Source organism: Pteropus alecto, unplaced genomic scaffold, assembly GCF_000325575.1.
Source record: "Pteropus alecto unplaced genomic scaffold, ASM32557v1 scaffold7, whole genome shotgun sequence".
Lineage (NCBI taxonomy): Eukaryota > Metazoa > Chordata > Mammalia > Chiroptera > Pteropodidae > Pteropus > Pteropus alecto.
In genome coordinates, this window is record NW_006494614.1 from 56,410,513 (window position 1) to 56,424,120 (window position 13,608).

General features: G+C 37.6%; 1 protein-coding gene across 1 annotated transcript in view; it reads right to left on the bottom strand.

The window, feature by feature from the left end:
- Positions 1-13,608, bottom strand: part of RAB38 (RAB38, member RAS oncogene family) — a 44,521-nt gene that overhangs the window by 19,404 nt on the left and 11,509 nt on the right. Inside the window, exon 2 of the mRNA XM_006926699.3 lies at positions 6,515-6,795. Coding sequence (XP_006926761.1) covers positions 6,515-6,795 — 281 coding nt within the window. The remainder of the gene's footprint in view (positions 1-6,514; positions 6,796-13,608) is intronic.

Consider the following 13,608-nt stretch of genomic DNA (forward strand, 5'->3'; position numbering starts at 1 on the left):
AGCATAAATGTAAAAAATCTCTGGAGAACAAATTAACTAAGGATAAAAATTTTAATGTTATTATTAATTCTTACTGATTCTTAAGAAGATGAGTAACTTGAGTCTCTTTTACTTAGGCTACTCTCAACTTCAAGAAATGATTCTATTTTTTATGTAGGACATTAAGAATCTGTCAGAGCAATGATTCGAATAGTTGTACTAGACCACTGGTCATTATATAAAATGATCATGACTATTAAACATTTCCTTTAAATGATGCCTCCTAATTTTGCTGATTTTCAGTTTCAGATTGGGCCCTTCCTTTTCTGTCCCTAAGTACAACCAGCTCCAATCAGATCAGCTAAAAATACAGGGTTAAACTGCTGTGAACAATTAAGTCAGTGGAGGCACATCCTATAACCGTGTCTAAATTCTTTGGAGATGAGAACTAAAACCTAGACTACCTATTTCCCATAGAGAATTTTAAGAATAAGACATTTTAAGAATAAGAACTGGCACCCAATACCATGCTCTGAACTCAGAAAGGGCTTAATACACATTGTTCACGGATAGATCTGGACAGTCATTCAATAAAATTGTGTGGAATCAATGAACACACCATGACTGTCGAGAATTTTTTATGATTTGACATTTGAAAAATTGGAAATATCAGAGATGGTCTACTACTCAACTTTAAAATAATGGGATTTTTAAAAAAATGATATTCTGTATTCAATCCTTAAAAAAATGAATTAGAATAACTATCTATCCATACCCGACTATAATTATCTATGCATTTTCAGTTTGTATAAATTCATTGTTTCTAAGTGTAAATTTTCTAGAAGCCTATCTAAAAGGAAATGATGTGTGACAGAATTTTTCAAGCAGCTTCCAGAAAACCAGCCACTTCTTAAATAATAATAATAAAAGCTCACTAAACTCAATAAACACAGAAAACTTTCCCTCTACATGAGAATTCTAGGCCAGCATTTCCTAAATGTGTTCCACTCTTTCGTTAAGTATTCTAGTTGGCCCAAAACATTTATGAACTGCTGCATGGTGTATTCCCCTTTGGAGGAGATCATTAAAAAGTCATTATGTGTATGGTACGCCATCATTTTAGAAACCCACACTGACACAGGACATATCATGACTTTAAAAGATTATATGAAGGAGCAAAAGGTGTATGTTAGAATCAAAGGAATAAAGTCGTACTGTTTAGCTTTAGGAAAGTCACTTAAGTCTCAACTTTAAAAAATCAGTAATAATAGTAATGCCTACTTTATAGGATCATGAGTTTATAAACATATAAATCTTTGCACAAAGCTAACATTCAGCAAACAGCAAGAAATGTAGGCATGCTATTATTGGAGATTCAGAATGCACATAGGATATCAAAGGTCTTGACAAGTCCTGCAACAACGGAAGCAGTTTAAGTTGGTTTCCTCAAACGTATTTGACCATGTTTATTAATCTCCCTTCTCAGTTGTAAGATTCAGAATCTGTTGATGAAACAGTTGATTCGAGAATGTTGGGCAGCTTGCAGAATTATTCCATAATCTTGAGAAACAGGCTCAAGTCTAAGTGTCCAGAAATTCAAACCCTATATGGAACAGGCCTCATGAGAACACTGCTGCAGCCATCAATGAACATGAGTAGATTCTATAACCTGAGAGTCTCTGGGGATCTCTGGGGCTAGCAGATTCTGTTTCTGTGTCAAACACAGGACCCTGTAAACTGTTGTCTATCGAGGATGGAGGCCTGTTTTCAGCCACCACCCTCCCAGAAAAAATAGATTCTTCATTGCACCTTCTTTCTCTAGCTGCTCACTTCTGAATCGGTATGATTGGTGAAATCTGGACTATGTGCCTGCGTCCTAGGTACAAAAGAAGCAAAAAAGAAGAAAGTTTTATGGGTTCTTCCTGGGAAGGTGAGCCTCCCATGGCTAGAAGTTCCCTAAAGATAGCAAATGCATTTAATAGTTGCTGGAAAGCTAAAACACAAGACACATATCCATTACACTGTGAAACACCTACTCCTCTCCCTAAAAAGCTAATGACTTCCTATACAGAACACTATTGGGTATATTCCTTCTCTCTGTGGGACACACATCATTTTTCTTTTTAGTTTCATAGAAGAGACTGAAACTGAGTGAAGTTAATGTAAGAAAGCTTCTTCCTAGGACGCCCATTGATCTTGGAACATTCTGAGAAGAGGACGGGCCTAAAAAGTCACTTTAAGTGGGACAGACACAGTCAAGGAAATCTGCCAGTAGTAGGGTGTGAGGTGGAGAGAGCAGGAGAAAGGGCACTGCAGTTCTTTCTGTGACTTTGGTTCCTATCACCACTAGTAGATAGATAATACTTGCTCCATTATTTCTCATCTACACTGATGTTTTCCTGGTGTCCTGTTTCTGAACATAGCCACACATGAATCATTGCACCATTAGAGCAGGATGGAAAGGGCTGAGAAATAGAAAATAGCTTTTGTGTGCATCAGAGCCAAGTATAAATGGTGACACCCAGACCAGCAGATGGGCTATGGGAATAGATAATAGGGATGATGATGGTGATAATGATGATGAAGATGATGATGATGATGACGACAACAACAACGACGATGACAAGTTGACGATCTGTTTCTGTGTGTGTGTATATGTGATCAGACGTAGCACATCCAGGGACCCCATATACATATGTCACTTTTTGCTCACAGCAACCCTAAAAAGTGGGTGGCTATAGTCAGAGAGTGAATCTAAAAGGAACAACTAGTTGAGATTCAAGCAATAGGCACCAAGAATGAGACAGGTAAATAGGTCAGCAGGTAGCAGGGCCCCATCAGCCACACAGATGGGCCCAGAAGACAGGACTCCCAACTTTGGGGATGCACTAACAGGATCAGGCCAAGGCCTTCATTCTAGGGATAAATATACCAAAGCATATTATAAAGACTGGGTTGGGCACAGGAATACACCAAATAGTCATTAGTCAAGCTCAGGTGTGATGTAGACAGTGTGATGTATTGGGACTCCTGATCTGTAGGGTAACCATATAAATTTAAATTACAAACCAGGAATAAGAGTCTTCTTAATAATTATGCCAGGGTAGCAGGCATAAGCCAGGAATGTTCTAGGAAAATGGAACATATGATCATCTCAATTAAATACCACCTGGCTCTAGTGAATCCACAGGTAGAATTCAAGTAAACACAGCTGAGAACAGTAATGAATACAGTGGTTAAAAACCACAGTATTTTAAAAACCACAGTGACTTAGGAGAGACTGTATTTATTTTATTTCCTTTGGTTTTAATATTTAAAGAGATGATATGAAAAACTGGAAATGCCAGCATATATTTAATTTTTTCTATCTTAATTCACAGCCAGAAGCTATCATGATTGTTCCAGTAACAGCAGTAATCATGAAAACTCTCATGGAAAGTTAACCAGAATATTAAAGAACAAGAGAGTATATATGGCTGGGTGGTGGGGTCAGCAGAAAGATAGAGGCTGGTCTCAATGACAAATACCTCCAATACCCTACTCTGATAGTTTCAGCTTCAGAGATGGTCACACTGATGGTGATACCCACAGAATTTCTGCCTTTGGCTCATTCGAAATTTAGAAGACAAAAAAAAAAAAAAAAAAAAAAAAAAAAAAGAAAGAAAAGAAAAGAAAAAGAAAATAAGATGTTTATCACTGGACTGATTATGAAGTCACTCAAGACAGCCTTGATTGTTAGTAGGTTCACTTTCTAAGAGAAAGATCTCTAAGGGAAATGTTCCCAGATCCCAAATGTAATCAAAGAATGAATCAGTAGCTGTCTCCAAATGCTGCCATCTTAGCGTCAGGCTGACAGTTTGATCTGGGCCTCTGTTTTGTAAGTGTGGTAATACTATCTTCGGAAAGTAAGCAGAGCTTTATCAGATGTTTTAAAAAAGACTTTTGGAACAGTTTAACACTCTGGCTTGTCAATGCTGCAGTATTATTCCTGAGCTCTTACGTGTTGACTTTGAATGCTAACCTGGCACCAAGAAGCCATTTTCATTATTAAGACATTCGGAAGGGCATTTCGATAGCAGTATATTTGCAGAGAAGAGAGACATTGAATGTGGGTTCTGCCTTTTACTATGAGGCCTTGTACCCTCCGGTGATATTAATAGTTGAGTGCACTTTAGGCCTGTGAAATTCCCTCCACCCTCTCTCTGTACAAAGCTTCTCATCAAAGTTTACATTTGCAGGGATTTACAGGATTAGAAATCCAGTATGTAAGTATGGTGGGTCAGCCGGGCCTTAAGTTAATGAACATCATGCCCATAAGCAGAGTCTGACACCGCAACAGTTGACCAGGGAAAATCAGAGTGAACTGAAAGAGGTCTAGAAGGTCTTTTGTCCCACAAGCAATTTCAACCCTCCCCACATATTCATATGCTTCTTCCTTTCTTTTCTTGCTAGCGCTTATTCACTATTCAACACCCTATATATTTTACTTATGTTTTGTTATTGTTATACACAAAGTCAGGGTTCTGTCTGTTTTATAAATATCTCTACTCCTAGTGCCTGGTAACTACAGTTGTTCAACAGTATTTATTGAATGAATCAGTAATGGAAGAGTACTCTCCCCATGTAAATGAGTCATTCAATCTAGTTTGCTCAAGTAATCAATTGAGAAAAGTGGTTCTCCAATATCCTACTCTTTTACCTTTGCCCCTAGAAGCTTCCAGGCTGGAGAATGACTCAGAAGAAAGGAATCTGAAGGAATATGCAGGAGCTGTAGAGTAAAATCGAGTGTGGGGCTAAGGAATCGGAGAATAGGTAAATTTACCCACATTTAGGAATTTTTTAAAAAGCTAGACTAACGTTCAAGAAACAGATCATTAAAAATGTAATATTTCTTAAGGTTTTATAACTTAATCATACCTGTAAGTTTTGCTCTACCGTCTCTCTTAACAACAATAAATTCTTCAAACGGACAAACTAAAAAGGTTCAGTGACAGCAGAAAGTAGAAAATGATACTGTCCTAAATCAAAAGAAGAAGAAAGACAAGGAATTAAGAAGTAATGACTTCGAAACATAAGGCCAGCTTAGAGAATGCACAGAGACAAGGCAGGTACTGAGACTCTCCATGAAATGGCAGAAACAAACAAAATTCCTACTATGACAGAAAAAGTGTCATCACCATCTTCTCCTTCTTCTCCATCATATCCAATCCAAGCAGCTGCTTAATCCTGCTGGTGTTCATACTTTAGTAATATTCTCAAATCAGATTTTTCTTTCATATCCTAAAAGCCATTACCTTAGTTCAAAGCCTTGTCATTTTCCCATAGTAATGCAATGTTACTATGTCTCCAGGTTTACCTGCCTCCCACCTATCTTTCCTCTCCAGCCCATTAGAACAAATCTGACCATTTTTACTCTTCAGCATAAAACCAGAGGCTCCTCTCCAGCCCATTAGAACAAATCTGATCATTTTTACTCTTCAGCATAAAACCAGAGGCTCCTCCCCAGCCCATTAGAATGATTTCCACTAAAGTTATATTTTCAAACCATTCTCTAATGACGTATAGAAATATTCACAATAAGCCCTAAATGTGAATTCCATAAGTACAAAGGTAATGCCTATCTTTATAGCTCAACCTTGAACAACTGACACAGTTTCTAGGCACCACAGCATTTAATACATGTTTCACAAATAAATAAAGATATAAACTATGCAGAATGCAATCCTAATAATGTAAAACATATTTATATGAAAAACATTTATTTTTATTTTATTTTTGCATTCTATTTTAACTTTCAAAATTTACCATGAAAGTTTTTTCTTCTCTATACTGAGATTCAACAATACAAACAAAAACAAAACAAAGGGAATAGAAGAAAAACCGTGCACCTGACAAATCAGACAGCAGCGTGGGGCATAAGGGGAAGTACAGCACCCTCATGATACCACCTTGGACTCTTCATCTACCTGCTCTGACTCTGTCCTCACTTCCTACCACTCCTCTATCCCCTGGAAGAGTGAGCGGTGACAAGCCACACCAAGTTCTTCACATTTCTATCTGCCATCTCCTCTCTCACCATACTATCTAGAATTCCCAGCATGGTAGTCTGTGTTCTTGCCACCTTTTTATTTCTAGGGCAAAGCACAATTCCCGTTAAAGGACAGCATATTATATGTTGATGTAAATTAATTCTAAAATCATACTTACCTAATAGGGTTGTTGTGAGGACTAAATGAAAAAATGCATGTAAAACGTGCCTGACACATAATAAGCACTCAATAAACGAACATAGTTATTAACCATTATCAATGTGATCATGTAGTAGTTACTTTGCTCCCTTAGCCACAATCATCTTAAATTGTGGATAACCTGCCCACACACTCATCCTCCTGAAATGAGAAAGAACTTAAAGTAGTTTGGGAACTATAAATCACTAAACAAACATTGATTATTATCATTATAATTATGAGGATGATTACATGCCATTTTCCTTGTGAGTCTTGCCTACAGTAAGTTTACAGTAAGGTCACATTACCTTTGCTGATGTTTCAAACCATCCTACAAAACCGTGCTCCTTGCAGAACTGGTCCATCTTGAGGCCATTGTTCATGAGCATATCCTTCCCCTGGTCACATTTGTTGGCCAACAAAACCACTGAAACTGGTTTGCCATTAGGGAGACTTAACTTTGAGTCCAAATCATTTTTCCACTTTGTCACTGCTTCAAATGTAGCTGGCCTGGTGACATCAAAGACAATAAATGCACCCATGGCTTCGCGGTAGTAGACCCTTGTCATGTTTCCAAATCTTTCTTGACCTATCACCAAAAAGAAATAGAAATCAAAAACTTATTATGATTGTAAACCAAATCACATAGTGTAACCTTATGAAGCCTCCAGCATGAGCTGATCACTGAATAAAGTGCTTCCTTGCTTCTTTTTAAAGAATGAGCTAAATATGCAATCATGCAGCTTTGTTCTCGATCTTTGAGTCCAAAGGGGATTCATTCATTTAACAAGTATTTATTGAAACTTTTGTATTCCATGTAATGTTCTAGAACTGTGCTGATACAGTATTCCACTAGCCACATATGGCAATGTATATAACATATAAAACTAATTAAAATTTAAAATTCAGTTTCTCAGTCACACTAGCTGGTCACATTTCAAGTGTTCAATAACCACATATGGCTAGTAGCTACAGTATTGTACAATTTCAATATAGAACATTTCCATTATCACAGAGCATTCTATGGCAGGGGCCTCCAATATTTTTGGCACCAAGGACCAGTGCTCCTATGAGAATCTAATGCCCGATGATCTGAGGTGGAGCTGAGACAGTGATGCTAGGGCTGGGGAGCGGCTGTAAATACAGTGGACACTTCGCTCACTTGCCTGCTGCTCACCTCCTGCCGTGTGGCCCGGTTCCTGACAACAGGTCACAGACTGGTACTGGGTCCCTTGTTCTATGGGACAGCACTGTTCTTAATAACTGTGATACAACGATTAGAACATGAAAATCTCTGCTGTCATGTTATGGAGCCTACATTTTAGTGGGATAATAGATTATAAATTATAAACACAGTAAATAACTAAATTATGTAGTATGTTAAAAAAAAAGGACTCCATATTCAACTCCAATTACAGGTAATCATCATAGCTACATTTATTGTATGTTTACTAACCATTAGAAATGTGATTTATGTAAGTGATCATGAAGGTATAATTATTATCGCTATTTTTAAAATAAGAAAACTGAGATTTAACGAGGCTAAGTAACTTGTTCAAATTATATAGATTAATAAGCTTTGGAAGTAGAAATTCAAATCAGAGCTTTTTGAATCCAGAGTCCTTTATCAACACTGAATATTCTCAACTACTAAACCATAGTTATACTAGCTCCTCTCCAGGTTTATGTGCCAGGAGTGTCCAGTCCAACTTACTTAAATAGATAACGGATATTTACATGCCAATGCCAGTCTCTGGGCAACATGCCAAGAATTCACCAGTAAACTAGCTGACCTCTACCCTTAAGTAGTCTACAATCTACTGAATAAAGAAAGTTCTCTGATACAGAAAGAGGAGAAAGGGGGGAAGGATGAAGGAAAGAAATAAGTAAATAAGTAAGTAATAAAAATAAAGAAAGAAAGAAAGAAAGAAAGAAAGAAAGAAAGAAAGAAAGAAAGAAAGAAAAAGAAAGTTTGGTCTTACTTAGACAAATTCACTAAAATCAGCTCTGCTCTGAATCTTAAGTTTTAAGTGCATAATGGCAAGTTTCTTAAACACTCTAAGCTTAGCCTTCTTCACTTGCAAAATGGCAATAATAGAGGTACCTCAAATGTTGTCATGAGAATGAAATGAATTAACATATGCAAAGCAACCAGCATAGTACTTTAGAACTACCTGGTATTTGAGTTTTCTCTCCTTCCTCCAGTATGTTAAAAATTATGAAAGACAATATGATATAGGTAGTGAAATCGTAGTTTCAGACCAGACTTTACAACAAAAAATTACAGGTATTTCAGCTGATTAACAAAAATGAATAAAATCCTATCGCTTGTCACTCTGTCCACTGGTAGTTGCTGAAGACAAGGGATAATGAAGACTGGGTTTATATTTTCTGAACCAAAAAACTCCAGAAGTGTATGACCAGACAAAGATCTTTTATTCTAAATTGGGAATTTGTGTTCAGAATCTTATAAAGTTAACTAAATTAAAACAAAGTTAGATATGTATTCAATAAACCAACTTAGAATGAAATGCTGAAACAGGCATGTATCTGAGAACATACAGGTCAACAAACCTCTAAGAGCACTTAGACTTAACTTTGAGCTCAAGATTTTATGATGATGAGTTTTAATTCAAGTTACCAAACGCTTTTGTAAGTTGTTATGTTCATATTGGCATTAGCGTTGTGGATTGTAAGAGAAAATGATCCATCCATAAGCCATAACTGTTCTGTAAAAATGTATAGTCAAAGGTTCCTGTCATCCTATGTAAGCCTGTGTGCTCAAGCATGTATCGTTGAAAAAATATTTTGTCAGGGCCAGCAAGTGATGATCCTAAAACATTTCTTACATGTGGTATACTACACAAACAATTTTTCTTTAATGTTCACAGTCATCCAGTCAATGAAAGAAGGATGTATTATATATATCACATGACATACAACTCTAAACTTTCTTTCTTCCCAAATGAGTTTTACATTTCTTTTCCTTTGTTTTTTTTTTTTTTTAAGTTTCTGATGCAAACAGTGATCTCTTTTGATGCCAGTGAGGGTAGCCACAACACTTCAGGAAGATGAGAAAAAAAGCCCTCTGTGATCATTCATGATTCTGAAGGCCTCTAGGCTTTGCAAGGATATCTTATGATCCCTTTCAGGGAGCTAATCAGATGAAGGACAAAGTCATGGGTTATTCAATAATCTACTTGTCCAGAGGTTTTCATAGCAGAGTAAGGCAGTCCTCAAGAGGAAAGATTTTACATTTCGAATATATGGTGAAGGGTCATTTTTGAGACTATGCGAAAAAGCAATTATATAAGTTTAACACCTTCATAGGAATTGTTAAGCATTACAGGAATTCAAAGGTAAAGAGTGTGTGTGTGCGTGTGTGTGTGTGTATGAGGGTATGTGTGTCAGATGAGAAACAAGAAGAAAAAAGCATGTTTCTAGAAAGAAAAGACCTTTGTTTATTGAGGTCACTGGGCCAGCAGACTTGGAAAGTTTGTTTTCTTGGCGTTCCAGCAAGAGGTCACATTCAGACCAGGGCATTTCTAACGCTCACATTCTATCCTTCCTATCCTGTCAGCTGATAGCCCTCTCTGCTGTTTCTTATTAAAAGAATGAGAACCATGTGACTTTTAGTGAGTGCCTACATATGGGCAAAGTGGAGACCTGATAAATTTATCATAGGTCATTTACTTAAAAAAAAAAGTCCATAGTTGAATAATCTCTCTTGAAGTTAGATCATTCATTCAACACACATTTACTGAATAGTGAATACAGTCCAGGCTCTGTGTTTTGTGCTTGAAATAAATAGTTTTCTGTCCTTGAGGAACTTTGAAACTAAGAAGTGTCATACTGAATGCGTGCACTGAAAATGATCTAATTCACCATATAGGTCCCTGCTTCACTTAGTCTCTAAACACACACTCCATAGCCAGCTTGTGGCTCATGATTCAGCTTCCAGCTTGGAGGGATATTAAATGACAAAGCAATCAGCCGAATCACAAAAAATACAATGGTTCTACATAGTAACAATGTGGATAACCTCGCTACTGAAGGCACTAACTCAAAGGGTCAGAAGACACGGGTCTTAATTTTAATCACTGGTCACCAGTGCAGGCTTAGACAAATGTATTTCTCTCCCTGAGACCCAGTTTTCTCATCTGTGAAATGAAGTTGTTCTCACTGATATCTACAGTCCCTTCCTGCAAACATGCCTTCTAGCTATGATAGCACCATTAAATCAACACTTGTACCTCTGTCTCAATTGCCTGAAATGGTCCATTTGGTGTCAGGGACTCCGTTAAAAATATACACAAGCAACACAACCATAATGTGTATTTAATGATATTTTCACTTGGTAATTAATGTTATATAGATGCTCTCAGCGTGCACAACCAAGCAGTGAATATTCTCGACAGGCATCAAAACAAGAAGTATGTTGGGAAGTATGTTGGGTTTTCTCATTGGTAAAATAAGGAAACTGAATGCATCATTGCCTCTGGCAACACCTTTTTATCAACATCTCCCAGATGCAGGCGTCCAAATCTGCACCTCTTTTTCTTCCTATGTTCCCCACTCTGGTTCCTGGTATTGCTGTCTACACTGCCACCCAGAATGGTACCTTCAAGTCATCTTCCAACTCCTTCCCAATACCCATACCCAAAGGGTCTCCAACATCCTACCAACACTTCTATTTCAGAAGTGGCTCTTGATCTGTCCCCTGCTCTCCAACAGCATTGCCACTGCTCCAGTTCAGGCCCTTATTGCTTCTCACCTGGACCCCTGACAGCTCCCTAATGTCAGCTTTCAGCATCTCAGTTCTCATCACTCCCACTCTCCCTTAAAATAAATATAAACTCAGGTCTTCAGACAGTTGCCATTTTGGCAGCACAAGAAATCACCTGATGAGTATATATCCAAAGAAAATGAAATTGCTACCTTAAAGAGATATCTGCACATACATGTTCACTGGGACATTATTGACAATAGTCAAGACAAGGAAGCAACCTAAGTGTCCATAGACAGAAGAATGAATAAAGAAAATGTGGTACAAACACTGGAATATTACTCACCATAAAAAAAGAAGGAAATCTTGCCTTTTGTGACAGTGTGGGCAAGTGTTATGAGAGCACTATGTTAGGAAAATAAGTCAGACAAAGAAAGAAAAATACTGTATGATTTCTTATACATGGGCTCTAAAAAATCCAAACTCATAGAAACAGAAAGTACAATGGTGGTTGCCAGAGGCTGGAGATGGGGGAAATGGGGAGATGTTGGTCAAAGCGTATAGACTTCTAGTTATAGATAATAAGTTCTAGGAATCTAACATATAGCATAGTGACTATAGTTAGCAATACCATATTATATACTTGAAAGTTGTTAAGAGAGTAGATTTTAAATGTTCTCACCACACACACACATACACACAGAGGTAATCACATGAGGTGACAAAGGCATTAACTATTCTGCAACAGGTATCAAACTATCACACTGTACACTTTAAATTTACACAAGGTTATATGTCGATAAACCTGGGAAAAAATATCTAAGGTATTTATCAAATACCCATTCCAGGGCTACACTCCTCAAAGATTCTTATTGTGTTGGCTTTGTAGGGGGCCCAGGAATCTGTTTTTATTTTAAGCACTCCCTAGGTAAAGTCTTAAAACTCTATTTCTATCAGAATCCACTTTCAAAATGTAAATATTATCATTATGCTTTGCTGCTTTAGCGCTTCAATGACTCTACTTAAAAACAGACACATTTATTAACACTACACATGACAAATCGTTGGCTCCAAACACCTTTCCAAACTCTCCTCCTATCACTTCCTTCAAAGTGTTTCATGGACAAACCACACTGAATAACTTGTTCTTTGGAAAACACATCCTGTATTACTCCCTGGAATTTCTAGGGTTTTTTTGCATCTCTGTTCTCAAAGCCTGAATTCCCTCCCCATCTCTCCTCTCACCCTGTTCAATGAAATCCTAAGCATCCTCTCATTGTGCCCTGAAATGTCACACATTTGTGTAACCTCCCCTGTCCTGCCAGCCGGAATCAGTGACTCCATTTTATGACCCCAAGCGTGTTCTTTATCCTATGCCATTCACACTTACCATGCTGTGCATTCATGCTTCTAACTCCAACATGGCATTGTAAAAACCTAGGGAACAGGGTGATCATGTTTTAATGTTGTAAATCTGAGGCCTATTTCTCCATCTTTTGGATCTAGTAAGAGCTCAATATACTGTGGTAGAAATAAACCAAAACTAAGATTTCTTCCAATATTCAACATTGTCATGTCTTCATGAACTAGTCCTGCATATGAATGTGCTTATTCTACATTCTACTTTCATTTCCAGTAAATAATCAATAGGTGTTTGATGATGATGAAAATTAACATTCTAACAGGGTTATGTGCCTATCTGTTGCAAGAAGTTTCAGAATAGAATATTTTTTTTTTCATAATCATTCTCATCTTCTTAAGAAATACTACCTTGTAACCAACTTACTCTATTCCAAAATATATATGCATATATTTTGGGAGTCAGTAGAGCTAAATGTGTCAGCAAGATATGCTCTTTACTTTTAGGGAGTAATAGTACGAAAAGCAGGAAGATAAAGCCAAAAATAAATATGGACCTTGTACAAGGGCCTTAAGAAAAAACAAACGAACAAACTATCCAATTGATAAGATGATTAAATAGCCACTGAATTTATAATGGCTTAAAATGGTTTTGAAGGCTCAGGGAAACCCATATTCTAGGATCAGAGTCAGGCTGACATCCTGGTGAGCAAGATTCACTCCAGTTTTAAGAGCCCATCTGACCCTCTGTGATGGTTTTGAAACATCTTCATCTTCTTTCTTCTCTTCTTTCTTCTCTTCTTTTCTTTCTTCTCTATCGAATCACTGACAGAAAAGTGTCAATCAGTCACCATTCTTCCAAGTCACCTAAGGCAGTGGTCCCCAATCTTTTTGGCACCAGGGACCAGTGCTCCTTTGAGAATCTAATGCCCGATGATCTGAGGTAGAAATGAGATGGCGATGCTAGTGCTGAGGAGCAGCTGCAAATACAGATGAAGCTTTGTTCGCTTGCCCACTGTTCACCTCCTGCTGTGCAGCCCTGTTCTTGACAGGCCTCTGACCCATGGCCTGGGGGTTGGGGACCCCTAACTTAAGGCTTATATCCTGAAATTAACCTTGTGTAATCTTACCCTACAAAATTACTCACCTCCCCCTCGCCTGAACCAAGTTTCTGCAGACCCATGACAAACACTGCACTCTGTACACAATAAGGGTCAATAAGTCTCCTTATTGAGTAAAGGAATAGCCTGTAATTCTTTATCCCCTCCCAGTGGATACCTGCAGACATGACTCTTAGAGGTATCCCCTCCCAGTGGA